The 18,963-nt window shown below is 54.7% G+C and overlaps 1 protein-coding gene across 3 annotated transcripts; it reads left to right on the top strand.

Moving 5' to 3' along the window:
- Positions 1 to 2,733: 2,733 nt before the first annotated feature.
- PLEKHG6 (pleckstrin homology and RhoGEF domain containing G6) lies at positions 2,734 to 18,852 on the top strand. 3 transcript variants are annotated; one of them, XM_082742835.1, is made up of 15 exons: positions 2,734 to 3,033; positions 5,941 to 6,096; positions 6,646 to 6,810; positions 7,169 to 7,264; positions 7,548 to 7,598; positions 7,986 to 8,135; positions 9,049 to 9,159; positions 9,316 to 9,465; positions 9,669 to 9,806; positions 10,099 to 10,218; positions 10,613 to 10,745; positions 10,863 to 10,978; positions 16,874 to 17,019; positions 17,727 to 18,419; positions 18,624 to 18,852. In XM_082742835.1, exons 2-15 carry the CDS (start codon positions 6,022 to 6,024, stop codon positions 18,631 to 18,633), a joined length of 2,154 nt encoding a protein of 717 aa, XP_082598961.1. In that variant the 5' UTR covers positions 2,734 to 3,033; positions 5,941 to 6,021; the 3' UTR covers positions 18,634 to 18,852. The 3 variants fall into 3 exon arrangements, 2 of the variants coding, with proteins under 2 accessions (XP_082598961.1, XP_082598960.1); XR_014314634.1 differs by lacking the exon at positions 16,874 to 17,019 and adding an exon at positions 4,508 to 4,713 and having other exon boundaries at positions 2,902 to 3,033; XM_082742834.1 differs by lacking the exon at positions 2,734 to 3,033 and adding an exon at positions 4,496 to 4,713.
- Positions 18,853 to 18,963: the final 111 nt, after the last annotated feature.

Here is an 18,963-nt window from a genome sequence, read left to right as displayed (position 1 = left end):
AAGTTCACCTCCTCTATGAAGCTCTCCTGGCTGCTTTACGTCGCTGTCAGTCCCTCCAAAGTGCTCCCGTACATAGCTCTTGGCTCCTTCCTTTTACGTATGACGTGTACATCAGTGTTCTGTTCCCCATCCGTCTGTCTCTGCACTAGTCTGTGGCCTCCTGGAGGCCAGGGACTGTCTCTTATCCTAGGAAGAGGACTACTCCTCATACTGGGAACCTGTGTTCTATATATTCCTCGTACCTTCTGGTGCGGATGAGCACTGTCAGTAAGTGTGGAAGGCCCAGAGCGAGGGGGGGCAGAAGGAAAGCAGCAAAGGGAAGGAGGGCATCAGTTCTGCTCTGTGCCCAGTGGCCTGGCCTCCTGGTGATAAGCTTCCTCACGTGCCCTGGTGCCTCCCAGCTTGAGCCCTCAGGTTCCTTCCTCTTCCTGACCCTGGGCCAAGGAGGATGCCCCTGCTAGCACCTCATTAACCCGGATAGCCTCCGCCCTGCCCTGAGAGGTGCCGGCCAGGCAGAGCTCTGGGCTCAAGTGAGTCTCCCTGTGAGGGAAGGGAGGAGGAACATGGAGCCCCAGAAAATCACCCTCACGCTCTGGATCCACAAAGCTCTGATCTTGGACAGACAGACCCTTTCTCATCAGCTGTGGTGTGGAGCTGGGGCATCCCTTGATGAAGGGTTTCCACGCTAAGGGTGAAACTCAAGCTCAGAGAAGGAATAGGACTCAAGCCAGAAGTAGGAGGAAAGCCCTGGCCGGCCAGGAAGAAAAACAATCATCCAGGTGCCCCTCTCTAGGCCAAGGGTCAGGTGCTCCCCAGGGCCCCAGAGTAGAGGCCGACACTCCAACCCTCTGGCTCTCTGGGCTTCAATTCAGCTGCCTGAGCTGGGTTCCCCTTCAGTCTGTCTGAAGGCAGCTCTCCACAGCAGAGTCAGGGCTCTGGGGAAACAGAGGTTGTGAGGGCAAAGATCTGACAAAGCCAGAAAAGAAGGACTAGAAGCCAGGAGTTCCACCTCTCGACCCACAGCTTGCACCCAGCCACACCTCCCACTTTTAGACTCCAGCTTTCCCTGGGAACCTATCCTCCCAAAGAGGCCGAAGACAGGCCCCGAAGCAGTGTCGGGCAGAGATTGGATCTCAGATTTGAGGGAAGTAAAAGGGTTAACTCTCTGTGTGTCCCCTGGGCCAGTCCAGCCAGCTCCCCCAGAGCACTATAAGTCCAGGCCTGTCTCTGGTGTTCTCTCAATCTCCCTTTCCCACTTACTCCTCCTTCCCCCTTCTTCTGACTTTGGGAACAGAAGCTAGAGGCCCCTTGGCATCAGCTCTCTCTGGGGTGTCATTTAATACTGCCTGTAATCACCATCTCCTGGTTTATTACCTCTCTCTCCCTCATGGCTACTCTTGTCACCCCTAAATCTATCTCTCTCTCTCACACACACATAGACACACAAGAGCTGTGAATGGAAGAGAAAAGGGCTTCTCTTCAGTACAGTTCTGCCTTACTGGACTCCTCTCTGGGAAACCAATGCTGGTCAACCCAGAGGTGGGAAGCAAGAGATAGGATACGGGAAGCTGGAGGAACTCTTCTGAAACAATGGAGCAATCACAGAACAGCAAGCTCAGAAAAAAGAGGATTTGGGAGGGCAAATAAGGAGGAGGGCGGAGGAAATCAGAAACCATCCCATGGTTTTAGGAGGAGAGTTAGGTGGAGGAAGTTAGAAATCATCCCATAAACATTCCTCTCCCAAACAAAACGGAGTCATCAGAGTCCACATGAGGACTAGAATACTTCCAATCGCTTATGGATTTAAGCTGGCAGACAGGAGAGGAGCATGGAGGACCCTTTCCCTAGTGCTACAATGAGATTATGCTTTTGAAAGTGCTTCATAAATTCCCAAATGCTCTACAAATGGAAGGAGGCCTATGGGTCACTGCATGGCTGGCTGGGGCAGGAAGACCACAGGGCAGGGTGGAGGTGCTGGAGCCTGCCCCCCCCCCCCCGACCCCCTCCCCCACACCACCACAGACTCTTTGGTTTCTTGATTGTAAGATCACAATGACCCTGCACTGTGGACACTTCTGATCACCAATACCCAGCCCTCCTGTCAGGCAGTGTGTGCCGTGAGGTGGGAATGTGAGAATGTGGTCCTTTCCTACAGCGCACAGCCTACAGAGCACTGCCAGTGCCCTTCCTGGAAGGCCTCTATGTCAGCAGCCCCAGCGGTGGACTGGGATGACACCCTCACTGGGGTGGAGCCTGAGACATGCCTGTTGGCCAGTGAAGGGTCCTCCCACCGCAGGTCTCAGGTAGTGGGAGAAGCATTGGATCAGGTCTTTGCCTGGTACCATCCCTGGAGCAAAGGCAAAGTCCAGACATAGCCTTCCACCTGTGGCCAGGGCAGGCATGTGAGAGATACGGGTCACACTTTGGACTCAGCCCAGAATGGGCACGAGGGGGCACAGGAGCCGCACTCACTGGCAGTCCCACTCCCCTAGAGCCGGCCACTCACTGCACCTGAAAGCAAGGTGGGCACCAGAGGACACCGGGTCATTACTCTCGCCGCCTCCTGCGACGCCCAGCCTCGCCTGTGTGCCTCATTACTCTGGTGCCCGGAAGGGGTCTGGCAGCGAGGAGAGAGCGCCAGCGTGGCGCGCGGTTCCCGGGCCGGGTGGCTGGAGAGTTCAGGTGCGAAGGAGGGAGGGGAAGAGGAGCCCTGCGCAGTGAGCTCTTCTTGCCCGGGGAGCGTGGCGGTTTTGTCACGGGCACCGGACCCTCCGTCCCCAGGGCCACACCGGCGCCCACACGGCACAGCCGGGTCCCGGGCCCGTGGTGAGAGGGCGGCGCCAGCCCGCGTCCCCGCCCCTGTCCCGCCACCTTCCCTCCCGGCCCGGCCTTGCGCTGCCCGGGTCCCACGGGCCGCTCGGTCCCAGACCCAGGCCGGGCAGCGGGGCTGGCATTGCCGCGGGAGCCGTCGGGAACCGGGAGCCCGGCGGGCGGCAGCGCGGGCGGCGGGCACGGGGACACCTGCGGACACAGGTGAGCGGCTGCGGGGCCGGGAGGATGGGGGCGGGGCGGGATAGGGGCTGGAGCGGGTGCGGGCTGCGCGGGCGGCGCGGGGGCGAGAGGCGGAGGCCAGCCGGCGTCCCAGCTCGAAAAGGACCAGGGGAAGGGAGAGGGCAAAGGAGACGGAGGCAACCCTCGCAGGGAGGATTATTGGGAAGGGGCCGGGGAGACAATGAACTTTTTCCTCTTGCGCTCATAAATCAGAGAAAAGTAAGGGGAGGGCTGAGCAGGGGCCTCAAGCCCATTTGAAGGGGAACAAGCACATGCTTAGGCCTCTGCTCTCCAGGTCCTGCCCACTCAAAGGGTGGGTCCTCTATCCAGGTTTAAGGGGAAGGGATGGAGCCCCCGGCTGGCTCCCAGCTCCATGGAGGTTTCCCAGAGGCCGGGGAAGACCAAACATAGCCTGCTGTCTCTAAGCCCAGCCACCTGATAGCTGTCCTCCCTCCCCTCCCTGTCTGTGGGCAGGAGGGTCCAGGTAAGGGGCGAGCAAACTGTCAGTAAAGAGCCAGACAGTAAATATTTCAGACTTTAAGTCTATAGGGACAGTCTCTGTCTCAACTAGCAAGAAAGCAGTGGTAGACAACTGGAGATGTGTAAATGTGGCTGTGTTCCAAGAACACTTGATTTAGGGGGGCGCCTGGGTGGCTCAGTAGGTTAAAGCCTCTGCCTTCGGCTCAGGTCATGATCCCAGGGTCCTGGGATGGAGCCCCACATCTGGCTCTCTGCTCTGCAGGGAGCCTGCTTCCCCCCCCCCTCTCTACCTGCCTCTCTGCCTACTTGTGATCTCTGTCAAATAAATAAATAAAATCTTTAAAAAAAAAAAAAAAAGAAAGAAAGAAAACTTGATTTAGGGATCATGAGATTTGATTTTTATATACTTTCCATGTGTTAGGGAATATTATCCTTTTAATTTTTTTTTTCCCAATTATTTCCTCATGTCAAAAGCATTCTTAGTTTAGGGCTATACAGAAATAGTGGGTAGGTGGTACAGTCTCCAGGGTGCCCCCACCCGAGGAATTCCCAGCACCTCTTGCCTAGGCCACAAGGAGGCTATGGCTCCGTGCCTGGAAAGGAGGGACATCCAGGAAGCCTGGGGACCTGCCTGTGACCCTTGCTCCCACCTGCTCTGAGGACTACAGCATCCTTTGAGGCCAGTGAGGGAGCACATGCCTGATGTGCTTACATGTAAAGGAGGAAGCATAGCTCCATGGGGCTCCCTCCCCAGCATGCGTGGCCATACCCTACCCCCACGAAGTCACAGATAGGCAGCTATACTCCTGCAGTTAGTGACAAGCCCTTGACTCTTCCTCCCCCACTCCATTATCTTTCCCATCCCCCTCCCTCTATTGGTCCCCCACCTGGTGCCACCCACTGATCAAGGCTGGCCCTTCCATTCCTTTTTTTTTTCTTTTTTTTTTTTTTTTTTTTCTTTTTTTAATCTTTGCAGCCTCAGGGGAACATTTTCTCCTTGACATTGAAGCTATGATCCTTCAGAGGTGACCCAGGAAAGAAGAGATGCAGACCTTTGTTCCTCCAGATGAGTGTCCCTTCCAAGGACTTGTGGCATCCCGCATTGAGACTTACGGGGGCCGTTATCAGGCCTCCAAGCAGGGTTCTGCTGACCGTCTCCATTCCCAAGTTGCCCCTGGACTGGTGAGTCCAGGCTGCCCCAAAAGTGACCTGGGAGGGGCAGGAGGGAGAATAGTGAGGCTTTCACATCTCTCTTGCAGCTTCATGAGGTGGTCTATTCCTGTCCCTCACCCCTGCCTTCTTTCCTGGGTTTCGAGGGAGAGCAGGTTAGTGTTGATCCAGGCTCTCAGGACTCCACACCCATCCCAGGCAGATGGGTGAAGCCAGGCCCTTGGACGAGGTGCTGTTAGACAGGTCTGAGGCCTGGAGTTGGTTGGGGGGGTCACGGGGAGCAGGGAGCCTGGCACTTCCCAGACTCCCGCCTCTACTTGGGAGGAGCCTGTGGGTTCCCTGAGGCCCACTCTATCTGAGTCAGCACTGAAGGAAGAGCAAAGGTTCAGGGTGTCCCTACTCTGCAAGTGGGGAGGGCTGTGGGGGCCTACCTTGGCTTCCCCACAGCTCCACCCGCCTGGCCTGCCTGAAATGCCTTTCCTTTAGCTTCCAAGCTGCCCCTGCACCCTGAGGACAGTTCTGTTTCCCACTGGGGGTATTCCCTGCCTTCCTGGAATAGGATTTGGCCCTGGGAGAGAGGGAGGACAGCTGGGGACTCTCCCGGGCTGAGGGCCGGAAGGGAGACTAGGAAGTATGTGCTGTTAGGCCACAGGCAGATCAAGGAATGTGACCAGGCCTGCCCAGGAGGAGACTTGTGGCCGTGGTCTCAATCTCTCATAAGGAAGCACAGCCACTCCCAGCTGGAAAGGACACGGGCCGCACGCCCCTGGGGAGGAGGCCTCACATGTGTGTGCCCTCATCCCCACATGCGAGGGAAGTCGTTCCCACGCAGGGGGAGCTGGAGGGAGCCAGAATACTGTCTGCACTGTGCCTTGTGCATGCACGCCCACAGGACAGGGAGCACACATGTGAGCGGGCGGGCCCTGGGGGAGTATCCACACTGGAGCCCAGGCTTGTAGGTGCCTGTGCTCCTGCTCTAGAGGCCCCCACTTTTGCCCCTAGGCCCTCTAGGGGAGCCAAGTTGGCAGGCCCCTGCCCTGCTCAGCTTGGCCTCCCTGGCAGCAGCTGCTGTGGCTCAGAGCAGGAGTGACTCACCCCAGACTGGTTTGAGGTGAGCCAGCCCCACTTGCAGGGGTAGAGGACACCACCTGCAGTCAAGTCTGGCCCCGCTACCTCTCTGGGACTTCGGGGAGAAGGGAGGCCCCCTAAGAACTTACCCTGCTCTTCCTCCTCCTCCAGGATCCCAGTCGCCGACGCCTCCATGGCTATGTCCCCTTTGCCAAGGGCTCTGGCCAGGTCCGAGGTGTGTCTCCTCTGAAGATGCAAGAACTAGAGCCCGAGAAGAAGTATGGAGGCCCTTTTGGGTCTGGTCCACCACACTCCCCTAAATTCAAGGTAAGAGGTCCCTCTCCTCCTGTCCCCAGGCTCACAGCCTGAGCTTTATGGTCCGCAGATGATCAGAGCAGAGAGAGTGGCCGGCCCCCGTACAGCGCCGGATTCAGTTCTGTGGAGAGACCCTCTCAGGGACACATCTGCAAGCCATGCTGCCTCATAAAAATGTCCGTCTTGTAGGCAAGTGTCAGAATGTTGCCTGAGACCGCAGGTCCCTTGGTCTCCACCTGGAGGTCCCTATGAGAGGTTCTGACTCAGAAGAGCCTAGAAAGTATCTTTCCGGTCAGGGAGCCTCAGTCAGACTCCTCTGACTGGCACGTTTTTTGCAGGCCAAGTTGCCTCTCTGTCCGTGTTCCAGCAACGCCCTTTCTTCTGCCCCCAGGCTTCTGTGCCCCCACTCAGGGACAGTGCTACCTCCCATTCCCAGACACACACACGCACACACACACGCACACACGCACACGCACGTACCAGCACTCGCAGCCATCCCCAGGCCGGGGGTCTGCGTGCCCAGGATATGGCCAGGGTTAATCCCCTTTTTGGCTCCCCCAGGAAGTCAGCAAGGCCCGCCAGCTGGAGATGAGGCTGCATACGTTCAGCATGTTTGGGATGCCCCGCCTGCCCCCTGAGGAGCGGCGGCACTGGGAGATTGGAGAGGGCAGCGACAGCAGCCTGGTCACTGAGAAGTCCTGGAAGGAGCTGGTGCCTGGGCATAAGGTGGGCCTGGAACACAGAGTCTGTCCCTCCAGTATCATAGATGCCCACAGACAACTCACATCCGCCCTGGAAGGGGGGAAAAAGGCCTTGGGAAGGAGGGTCACGTGGGGAAAGCATTTGGAGACATCTTGTTGTAGGTTCTACTCCTGGGTCTGCCACTTACTGGTGACACCTTGATGGAGAAAGGAAGCCTCTCAGGGCCTCAGTGGCTTCATCTGTAAAATGGGGATAAAACCACCTACACACTTGAGGATTAAAAGGTCATCATCTGTGAGGTAGATCTAGTAGCATTTAAACAGGTGCCAGCTGCTGTTCTTGTTATCGTTCCCTAACTGAACCAGTGCTGTCCCCACCCCAGGAGATGAGCCGAGAGCTTTGCCACCAACAGGAAGCACTTTGGGAGCTGCTGACCACCGAGCTGATCTATGTGCGGAAGCTCAAGATCATGACCAATGTGAGTTGCTCCGGTCCCCGGCCCAGGCAACACCTCAGCCATTCACATGGCCCCCACTCTCCCAGGCCAGGAAGGGAGGGCCATGGAGAGGGGCTGAGGGAAGGCGGGGACATGTAACCGGGAGATCCCACCCCCCCCCCGCCCCCGCCATTGGACACCTGCTGGGGATCTTGGGAATCAGGTTAGCAGTGGTAAAGCTGGGATGGGGCTACATTGAAGGGCTAGGTTGGGGTCCCCAGAGGAGGAGTCAGGTGCCTACACCCTTGGCTTTCCCTGCCTCCAGCTCCTGACCGCTGGCCTGCTGAATCTGCAGCGAGTGGGACTACTGACTGAGGTGAGTGGGCACTCGGGAGGACCTGGCCACATCCCAAGCTCTGAGGCCACAGAATGGGGGTGGGCTCCCAGAGAGCCCCCCAGGCTGCTCTGTCTGGATTCCCATGGCCTCATTTTCCAGTACACCCCCTGCCCTCCTACTCCCCTTCCTGCTCTAGACCCCAAGCAGCCTGGCCTCTGCTCTTTTCCAGGACTCAGCAGAGCTCAGCCCAAGTGCCAGAGGAGTAGAAGGGAAAACCCTAGCCCCTTAGATCTCTCAGCTCCCCTGCAGGTTTCATCCTGAGCCCACCCTCCACCAGCCAAGCTTACGGGTCCTTGCCTGGCCACCGACAAGCTGTGTGACGGTGACCTGCCAAGGCTTGTGGCTGAGTTCTGCTCCCTCCTCCAGGTATCAGCTGAGATCCTCTTTGGAAATGTCCCCAGCCTGATTCGAGCTCACAAGAGCTTTTGGGAGGAGGTGCTGGGGCCCACCCTGAGGGAGACTCGAGCCTCAGGCCAGCCTCTGGACCCTGTCAGCCTGCAAAATGGCTTCTTGACGGTGAGACATGGCAAAGGGCTACATCTGACTGGGGCAGGCCTGGGAGGGCCCAGAGAGGTCCTGCCTGCAGGGTATGCCTCTATCACTTGCATTCTTCTGTGGCTTGAAGGGGGTCTGAGAGCACAGCCCCCACCCCAGAATATCTCCTCGCTTCCTGCCCTTCATTCCACAGGTATGACCTCTGTCCCAAAAGTTCTTTGGTCTTTGGGTGACTCTTTCGAAATGAAATGCAGCTATCTCAGGGAAGGGTTATACTTGATCTCTTAACTACAGAATCTTACTTCTTGGCCAGAGATGCATTGCCAAACAGCTGGGAGAAGAATGGGGTCTAAGCAAGGCATCTTCTGGGTAAATGAGGGAGGGGCCGTAAAAGGCCCCAGATCACCCAGAGCATGGAGAAATGGGACAAGAGAAATCAAGAGGCCTGGGGTCAGACTTTCTTCCACAATCTTACCTGACCAGGAAGAGGTCTGGGCCTTGCAGAGCCAGAATGGGGTACAGAGGTTGGGGGGAGCACTCATCTCCTGGGAACAAGCCCAGGAACAGGTCTTCTGGGCAAGACTCAGGTCACTAGCCACCACCCGTGTGAAACAGGACCTGCAGAGTCCTGCAAACATTCCAGCTGAATTATTGATGGTGGGAGAGTACGTCCAGAGCGGCAGGGTAGGTCAGGGGCTGTGCACAGGGCCTGAAAGAGTAGCAGTGGGTCTGCCTCTGGGGACCTCATCTTCTCCCTGGACTCCAGAGAAAGGGACTGGCAGTCACAGGTAGGGGAAAGCATCATGGGGGTTAGGGATTGCGAGAGCTAGACTAAGGGTCAATGAGAGGTTCTCCCTCCTGCTCCCCGTGCTCTGCAGCTGGAGGCCAGATTTCATGACCTTCTTCCCCCTGCCTGCCCATATCTCTCCCTTAGTTCAGCCAGAGGTTCCAGCCCTATGTCCAATACTGCCTACAAGTGAAGCGGACCATGGCTTACGCCCGGGAGCAGCAAGACAATAATCCTCTCTTCCATGCCTTTGTGCAGGTGGGAGAGGGGGTGCTGGGAAGGGGGCTGGGGCAGACCCTAGACCTCCAGGTCATCCCTGATCTCCAGCTGGGTCTGAGGCCGAGGCTACTACTGGAATGGGGCAGCAGGGGGCTTGCAGACTCCTGACCGTCCCCTGCCCTCCTCTGCTGGCAGTGGTGTGAGAAGCACAAGCTCGCAGGGAGACAGATGCTGGGGGACCTGCTCATCAAGCCCCACCAGCGGGTCACCAAGTACCCACTGCTGCTCCAGGCTGTGCTTAAGAGGAGTCCTGAGGCACACGTCCAGGAAGCACTGAGCGCCATGGTAGGTGGCCTGGCAGTGCCATGCCCTCGGGAGCTGGGAACTGGCATGTGGGAACTGATTTCCAGGAACTCTCAGGGGTCTCTTTCTTCATATGCATGTGGCCGTGTGGCACTGACTGGTCGCCCGTGCTGTCACTGACTGGGGGAGACGTACAGGGGAAGGGGCTGAGCTCTTCCTCCTTCCACACCCCACCCATCACGTAGATTGCCGCTGTGGAGTCATTCCTGCGACACATCAACCAACTCGTCCACCGGAGCGAAGAGCAGGAGAGCCTGGTGGCTGCAGCCCGACGCATCGGGCCCTACGACGTGCTGGAGCCATCCAGCGAGGAAGTGCAGAAGGTGAGGCAGGGCAGAGGCAAGGAGGCGCAGAACAAGCAAGGTCCCCAGGGAAACAGAAGAAGCAGAGGCCTGGCGGAGAAGGGGCAGAGGGGCCACAGAGGGGCCGTGCGCATCACTCCTCCCGCATGAGGAGTTCCAGAGAGTGAGAAGGAAGTACTCAATGCTTCTTCTCCCTCCAAGAGGGCAAGGATGAGAAGGGAAGGTGCCAGTGACAGAACAAAGAACCACCGTGGCTGGGAGGGGGAGGCAGCCCTGCCCAGCACCACGATCCTCCCCACCCCATGTCCCTCAGAACCTGCGTCCGTTCTGCACCCTGGACCTGACGTCCCCCATGCTGGGGGTTGCTTCTGAGTACATCAGGCAGCTGCTGCTGGAAGGACCCGTGCGAGTGAAGGAGGGGCGAGAAGGGAAGGTGAGGGGCTATGGGGAAGCTCGGAGAAGGAGGAACAGAGATCGCAGAGAAGGGAGGGATGCCGGGAGACTGAATAAGAGTCAGGAACGCTGGAAATGGGCAAAGAGATGTGTTCGTGTATCTGTGTCTATGTCTGTGTGGGTTGGGAGGAGGACATGGCATGGTGAAGCTCTGGTTGTTTGTATGCCCCTGAGTCAGCCACATTCCCGGCCTATGAAGTGAGAAACGGGACCAAAGTGACACCCCTTCCAGCTCTAGCACTCCACAGTTGTGCACTTGTCCCCTGTGCACCTGTGCACCCATGCATGCACACAACACGGGGCCTGATCCATGTCCCACTCTCTTCCCCTGCTCCAGCTGACCCTGTCTCTTTCTTCTACGCATGGCTTCCCAGCTGGACGTGTACCTCTTCCTCTTCTCTGACATGCTCCTAGTGACCAAGCCCCAGCGCAAGCTCAACAAAGCCAAGGTCATCCGCCCCCCACTCATGCTGGAGAAGCTTGTGTGCCGACCACTACGGGACCCTAGTATGTCTCTTCTTTGGGGACCTTTTCCTTCTCCTTTCCTCTTGGCAAGGGGAAGGAGCAGTCAGGATGGGCATCAAATAAGGTCTAGCCCTTGAGCAGACCTTCTCCTCCGCCCAGACAGCTTCCTGGTGATCCATCTCACTGAATTCCACTGTGTCTCCAGTGCCCTCATTGTGCAGTGTCCCAGTGCTACAGACCGTGCCCAGTGGCTAGAGAAGACTCAACAGGCCCAGGTATGTGAAAGCCAGAAGTGGGGAGGGGTGGAGGGGTCCTCAGAGGTCAGAGATGGGAATGCAAGAGGGAAGGAGGAAGAGAAAGAGGCTGGGATGGATGCGGGTTCAGTCCGGTTCGGCCCCTCGGGAGGGAGACATAGCCTTGACCATCCACAAGAGCAGGAAAGAAAGCCTTTGGCCAGCGACTGTACCAGTCACTGGGAGAGCCCAAGACAGCGTCCCCTAAAGGTCTTTACACCCCGAAACCATGATGTTTGGAACTTTGTCTTCCATTTGACACCAGTGGAGCCCTTGCTAGGTGCAGGCACTGGCTGGGTGCTAGGGACTCAGAAAAGAATAAAGCATCATCCCGCCCCTCAGGGAACATGGCCGGCAGCCTAGCTAGACAGATTAGTATACAAATAATGGAAACATGTATGCAGAATGGAACTGTGGCCGAGGAGGGAGTAATTGTTCTGTCTGATGGGTTGGTTGGGAAAGGGACAGCGTAGAGGTCAGATGCTGTGATACCTTGACAGAGGGGTGATGGTCTGATCACCATTTGTGGGGATATCTAGGAGTGTGTAGGGGAACAAGGATGGGAAAGAAGGGTATTCCAAATGGAGAAGCAGAATGTGCTGATGTGGAAAACATGAAACACCATGTGTGTGGAGAGAACCACTGGCCTAGGAGTTCATATTACCAGGATATGAAGTCCAAGGGCAGGTGTAGTGGCAGAGAGGCTGGGAGGTAGGTACTACCAGATCGTGCCTACTACTGGATGCTATGCTAAGGAAGTTGAACTTTGTCCTACAGATGACAAGGAGCAAATGAAGGTATTTAATAGGGCAGATTCATGTGATAAAAGCTAGAGGAATTCAAAAGATCCAAATGGAGCTGTACTAGTTACCACAAACTTAATGGCTTAAAGCAGCAGAAGCTTATTTTCTCATAGTTGTGGAAGCCAGAATTCAGACCTCAAAGTGTCAGCAAGCCCACTTGTTTCCCCTTCAGGATGCTAGGGGAGAATCCTTCCTTGCCTCTCCAGCTTCTGGTGGCTTCAAGTGTTCCTTAGCTTGTGTCCATGTCTCTCCAGTCTCTGCCTCTGTCTTCTTGTGGACTTCCTCTCTGTATGTCTCTGTGTCCAAATCTCCCACTCCCGTCTCTTACACAGACACCAGTCTACCCTAAAGCCAGGATGATCTCATCAAGAGATCCTTAACTGAAGGTCTTTGCAGATGTGCAAATAAGTGTAGAACCTTCCAAATAGGTTCTAGGGGTGAGACCTAGACGTATCTTTCTGGGGCCACTATTCAACCCACCACTGGAGCAGAATGGCCAGAGAGTAAAGATTTAAATTGGCCTTTTAAGTCTAGGGAAGACCGTGAGCAGAACGTCAAGGGAGCATTTGGGTTGGATTATTTTGGGGACAGTGACTCCCTCCTCGGCCACAGTTCCATTCTGTCTGTCTAAGTCTGGAGCAAAGGATTTGTGTGAGCAAGTGATGAGAGGCCAGTTTCTACAGGACTCCCAAGAGCTACAGAAGAGTGTAGACAGGACAAGGTTGAATCGAGTGGGTTGACAAGACAGCCACCATAGATTCTTGAGCAAGAAATTGCCATGGTGAAACCCTTGTGTTCGTCTTGAATTGACAGCTGGCAGGGTGATAGGTGGGCTGGAGGAGGAAGATATTGGTGGCAGGAGATTTACGGTACTAGTTTTGGTGTGAAATACAGAGGTTTAGTGCCATGTTCTTAGGAACATGTTGCAAAAAGGGATGAAAAATGTGTAGGGGATGGGAGTAGAGAAAGGAACTACCTCTTCCTAGCTGGGTGATCTTGGGTGAATTATGTGCCCACCCCCCCAACAAGCTTCCATGTCTTCACCTGCAATGGACTTAAATAATAACAGTCCTTGCCTCATGGGGAAGAGTCAAAGAAGTCATTCTGATTAAGCAGGCAGCCTACTACCCAGCCCTAGGTAAACGCTCCTTATGCAGGTCACAGGTTAGAAAGGACAAAGCATGACTTCCTTCCCAAAGTTCCCATTTGAAAGACTGCTTTGGAAAGATTGCAATGGAACCCTAGAGTGAAATGAAATCTTAACAAAAAGAGATACCTGTTGGGTTAGTTGTTGCTTCCTGGGAGGGGTGAGTCTAGGGTACTGTCCAGTTTTAAGCAGAAGCACTTTGGAAAGGATGTAGTGGGGGGTAGCCAAGTGGAGATATCTTGGGGCTTTGGAAAGGATAGAAACACAGCCCTGAGGTTCAAGTGGGGACAAAGGATGAACTATGAAAGTTGCTAAGAGAACAGATCTTAAGATCTCTTACCACAAGAGAAAAAAATTTTTTGTGTGAAGTGTATAGTGACAGATATTAATGAGACTTACTGAGGTGATTATTTTGTAATATATACAAATATTGGATCATTATTCTGTATACCCAAAACTAATATAATGTGATATGTCAATTATATCTCAGTTACCAAAAAAGGGGACATTTTGAACAAAGAAAGACTATTTCTAAAGAATGCAACTTCATTATTTTTACAGTTTAAATCAAATTAGTGGTTCTCATAGCGCTTGCTTTAATGAATAGATAATAATGATTTGTCATTGGCACATTAGGTCATTACGGCTTCTGGAACCTGTGAAAATAGTTTTGTTCTTTAAACAATTTTAAGCATCCTTCCTGCCCTCTTATCTATAATACCGTACCATCATGTGGAGAGCTTATTTAAAAGAAGGAAATTTGGAGCTTAGTCTCTGTTTAAATAGTATATTGAAAACTATGAATTAGGAGCGTAAAAAATAAATATGAGGATTTTGCCATTAAAAAAAGAAAGAAAGAAGAATGAAAGACAGGGCTTCAAGATCTTGTGTCTTTCAGCCCTGCAGGACTGCCGCTTCCTTGAATACCTAAACAAGCCACAGAACTCCCCAGGCAGCAGGTGGGGGGCCCTTACTGGAGCCCGGTTCCTTTACCACCCCACTGTCAGAACGTTCTCTTCTTCCTTGGGTTCCCAGTCCCAAGATGACACATACCCACCCCACCCCCAGGGGACCCCTAAAACTATTAGGATATTATTCCAACCAATTCACCTTCAGAAGTCTCACTCCTGGTTAACAGGGAAAGGAGGTCACTTCTGATACATAACCAGGCAGCGCACAAGCTCCTGGCCTCGTTTAGCAAAGCAAAGGACAAAGAAACTGAAATTAGTGTGTCCTGCTGTTGTCTCACACCGAATTCTTAAAGAAAACTGCTCTCTATTGCCACCAGTCTTTGTAAACTGATGAGGGCTGTGGGGCTCCTCCATAGAGCAACCGCCCAGGGATGGCACTACGGCTTTCTCCCCTCACAGAAATGTAGGTGCAGCTTTATTATTTATTCCCACAGGTCTAGCCTGGAGAGCCTAAGGTTTTAGGAAAAAATGAACTTCTCCAAGGAAGACAGACTAAATCCTGGGAAAGGTCCACGCTTAGGGTCTGGGAAGTGGGAAAAGGAACCAGTGGTGGGAACAAAAAAAAGCCGTCAAGAGACAGAGGTCGAAAAAGGGCTAAAGCAGGGAGGGAGGCTAAAGCAGGCAGCTGAGGAACTAGCTAGAGCCCAGCTCTCCCCTGTTAACTGTTGCTCTCACGGAAGTTACATCGCGTCTCCAACCCCGGTCCCCATCTGGGGAATTGCAGTGATAGTGGGCACCTCCGTGCAGGAGCGATGGGACAGTTATTATTGCCGCTTGGCACAAGGCCCAGCACTTAATGGAGCTCCATAAATGTTTGTTATTGTCATCACTAGAAGATAGTGGCGGTGTGCTGACTGGGCAGGGCTGTGTGCTGACTGGAGAAAGGCCTCACAGCGGTTCAGAGTCCGTGGGCACCTTGAGAGATCCGTGCTAGTCCACTTGGGCAGCTCTGGGAGGAGCAGATGAATCTAGGAGCCACCCCAGAGGCAGCAGTGGGAAGAAGAGGCGTTTCTGGTCAAGGCTGTGTTCTCTACCAGAGCAAAGGAAGAAGAATCCTGCTGGGGGGGCCCTCCCTTCCTCTCCTTGGCTTTGTGGAGGGGTCGCATTTTGGCTCAGGAACCAATTTCCTCTTCCCTTTCCAACTTGTCTGTCCTCTTCCCCAAACTGAGAAGATCCTCCCAGGGTTGCTGGGGAGGCTTGGCATGTCTGGGAGGACCTCCGACAGCCCCGTTCCTGATGCCTCCCTCCCTGCTTTTTCCTATGGTCGGGCCAGGGGCACATTGAGTGGAGATGCCTGTATTACCCCACCCCTTCCTTCCAGTTCTTTGCTTCCCCACACCATCCCTGTCCTGGACTTCCCGAACACTCTATTGAACTTGGGTCGTGTGGGGCCAAGGGCACGGCATTTCAGCGGACCAGCAGGCTGCTCCAGCTCCACCCGGGCCCCAAGAACGACTCCGCCCACCATCCTTATTTCTTGTTGCATCCCACACTGGAGAGGAGGGAGATCATAGAACGTGGCCCTGATATGCCAGTTTCCTACCCCCGGGCACCATCATCCCTCGCTCTGGCCAACTCTCTAGTCTTTTGAGACTGCTAAGAATCTTTGCACTGCTTTGTCACTCATGAGACTGAGGGACTGGACGCCCAGAGAAAGGAAACTTGCCATATAAACCTGATGCCAGTTTCCTATCCCTGTTCATCCATTTTTCCAACATGTCTCTGTCCTGACCCAGATGCCCGCTGTGTTTCTGGAGAGGTTTTGAGAAGGCCCAAGTGTCCAGGAGTTGCGAGTTCCTATACCTCAAGCTGGGGAGATAATCAAAATATTTAACAATCAGTATAGCATGGTCATTATCGAATTAGAGTGGGGCATCTTGGGGGTGAGGGGGTGCCCTAGAGACCCCCCACTGTGCCATGTTATCGCTCTAGCCACTGGATCTTGAGGGATCGGGTAGTCCTAGGGAAGGGAGACAGGAGGCTGAGAGAGCAATTATGGAAGTACTCCAATATTTGAACAATGATATGGCCATACTAGAGAGTACTGATATCAGAGCTGCCCACAGCTGCCACCAGCACCTCCTTTTTGCCCAGCCTCTGCCTTCAACCTCTCTACAGGTTCTGCCGCCTTCCCTCCCCCTCCACAAGCAAACATTGTCCTTTAGCAACTTTCCACCCTTTAAGGCTGCCCTTCAGTGCAGTTGCCAAACCAGGACTCAAAGAGGAGGCCCTGTCCCAGTTCTGCTTCTCTTCCCGTGGGACCTGGAGCAAAGCCTTTGCCTCTCTAGGTCCTGTTTCCTCGTCTGTAAAATGGGCTGGTATCCATGCTATCCACCCCGAAGGGTGATGGTGTGTATCAGATTACCGCAGGCCTGTGGAGGGGCCCTGTCAGCCACTTCTCAGATGTCACTACTTGATTCTGAGGGCACCTGTGTGAAAATGTTGGGGGAAGAAGACAGAAAACCTAGTGTATCCTCTCTCCATTCCTCTTGCAATGGTCTTGCTTTCATCCCTGAAGGAGAGCGGAGGAGAGAGCCTGACCCTGTCCACCCTGGTGGCAGGAGTAACTCGAGGCCCAGCACCATTCAGAACACTTACATCGCCATCACTGTCTATCAGGGAGGGCTTCCTAAAGGAGGGCACAGACTGGATAGAGGGCTAGCAAGGGGACATGAGAAGCAGGAAGAACTGTGCAAGCCGGAAATGGAGACTTCTGTTCACCCCACCCACCCCTCCCAGGGCCAGCTCAGGAGATCAGATCCTGATTCCATCCCACTGTCTTTTGCTTTGTGACCTGTTTTTCTGTAATAAATTAGGAAGAATAAAGAGTATCTGCCTCATAGGCTTCATAATATATTCAGAATCTGTGAGGATTAAATGAAATAATGTCTGTAGCACACTTAGCACCAGTCTGGCATACAGCAAGTCTTCATCAATGAAAGTATGGCTATCCCAGGTCACCCTGCAAAAGCTGAAGGCAGAGGAGTATGTCCAACAGAAGAGGGAGCTCCTGGCTCTCTACCGGGACCAGGACCAGGAGTCCCCAGGCACCAGGCCCTCCTCGCCTTCCCTGGAGGACTCTCAGAGCAGCGCAGAGGGGAGGTAAGACCCACAGGGACCACAGGTCTCTCAAAGTGGGGGCTGCGGGGAGGAAGGGAGAGAAGAGAAACCCACAAGGCAGAGAAATGTCAACACAGCTTTCGGGGGCACTGGGAAGAGATTGAGGAACTTGGGCTATGGGTTGGAGCAGAACAGGTTTGGATCAGTCATGCTAAGGACCACATGGGACAGCCTCGGGGATGAGTCAGTCTCTGGCTGCCTGGGGGCGGGGTGGGAGGCAGCAAAGGAAACGGACACAAGCAACATGAGCTCCCTGAGAGGAGCAGGCTCCCCAGGCCCGGGATGGAGAGGGAAAGCCAGTGTGGATTTGCAGAACATTCCAGCTGCAGGGATCTGGTGAGTCCAAACCCCCAGAGAGAGTGAGAGGTCCATTCACAGTGACACAGCTGTTCAGCAGCGTGGTTAAGGAAAAAAAAGACCCATCACTGGGGGATAACCTCAGGGGAGCTCAGGCAGCCTTTGGCAAATACCTGAGCACCTGCTTGGTCCTGACCCAGGTGCTGTGGCTAAAATGCCTTAGGGGAGCTCACAGTCTAGCCAGCAAGATGAGAACATAATCTTACGGTTTAGAGGTGATACCGAAGCAAGTTTGGAGGAGGGGCCATTTCTGGATGGGATGAGACTTCCTGGACTTGAACTTGACCCCTCGGCATGGGACTCTAACCATTTACTATTATGGTTACTTGTAGGACCCCTGAGTTCTCCACCATCATCCCCCACCTGGTAGTGACAGAAGACACAGACGAAGACTCTCCGTTGGTTCCAGATGATACCTCAGACTCTGGCTACGGCACCCTGATCCCAGGCTCCCCCAAAGGGCCCTACCATTTGAGCCGACTACGCCCACAGGCCCTTCGGCGTGACCCTCGCCTCATTTTCTCCACCCTGGACCTCCGAGATGTTCCTCTGCGCCCTCAGCCTCCAAACCCCCAAGCTCCCCAACGCCGAAGTGCCCCTGAACTGCCAAGGGAAGTTATCCAAAGAGGAAGCAGCCTTCCCAGGGGCGATCCACCAACCTGGTCGGAGGAAGAAGACAGGACCTCAGTGGGAGGGAATGTGGTAGCAGAAACCTTGCATCGGGCCCAACTTCGGGGAAAGCTCCCCCCATCCCCGACCCACACAGACTCTGCTGGGGAAAGCCCCTGGGAGTCCTCAGGGGATGAGGAAGAGGAGTCCCTCTTCCTGGGAACTGGCTGCACCCCCCACTCCCGTACCCTCCGGGCTGAAGATATGCTCAGAGAGATCCGGGAAGACCTGGCCAGCCAAAGGATCGAGGGCATCCCCGAGCTTGGGAACAGCAGGCCTCGGAAGCTGACCCGGGGCCAACTGCAGAGGATGCGTGGATCCTGCATCGTACAGCTGGACACCCCCATGTCCGTGTCGTAAGTGCCAAAGGGAATGTGTCCTGGGAGGGAGCAAGGAAGGCTGGTATGGAGTGGGAGGGAGTGCCAGAATAGGACGTCAGTGGGGATAGAGTCGGTAGAGGAGGGCAATACCGGAGCGGGGGCGATGGCAAGGAAGGGCACTCAGCCTCTCTCTTCACGCCACATCGGACTTGACCCGACTCCCACCTCCTTTCTTTTCAGAGAGGTGTGAGGAACCCTCAGGACTTTTGGCATTTCTCCCAGAGGAAATCTCTCCCCAAGAGTGCTGGTCACCACCCCACCCCTGGACTCTACCTCAAGAACCACACCTCCCACTGAGAAGCCTGGCTCAGGCACTCTGCCTTCCCTGCTCTGAGGGCTTTGGGATCAAGTGCTGTACATTTTTGTACCGTGGACATACCAGAGCCCCACATAAAGTCATGCATAAAAATGACTGCCTGGTCATCCCTAGACAAGGGCAGAAAGAACCTGATGGGGAAGGGGTCACAGAGTTCACACAGGCTACTCTGTCACCTGGTGGGGTGCCTGGCCCAATCTCAGG

Source organism: Mustela nivalis (genome assembly GCF_964662115.1).
Source record: "Mustela nivalis genome assembly, chromosome: 7".
Lineage (NCBI taxonomy): Eukaryota > Metazoa > Chordata > Mammalia > Carnivora > Mustelidae > Mustela > Mustela nivalis.
This window is presented reverse-complemented; position numbering and strand designations above follow the sequence as displayed.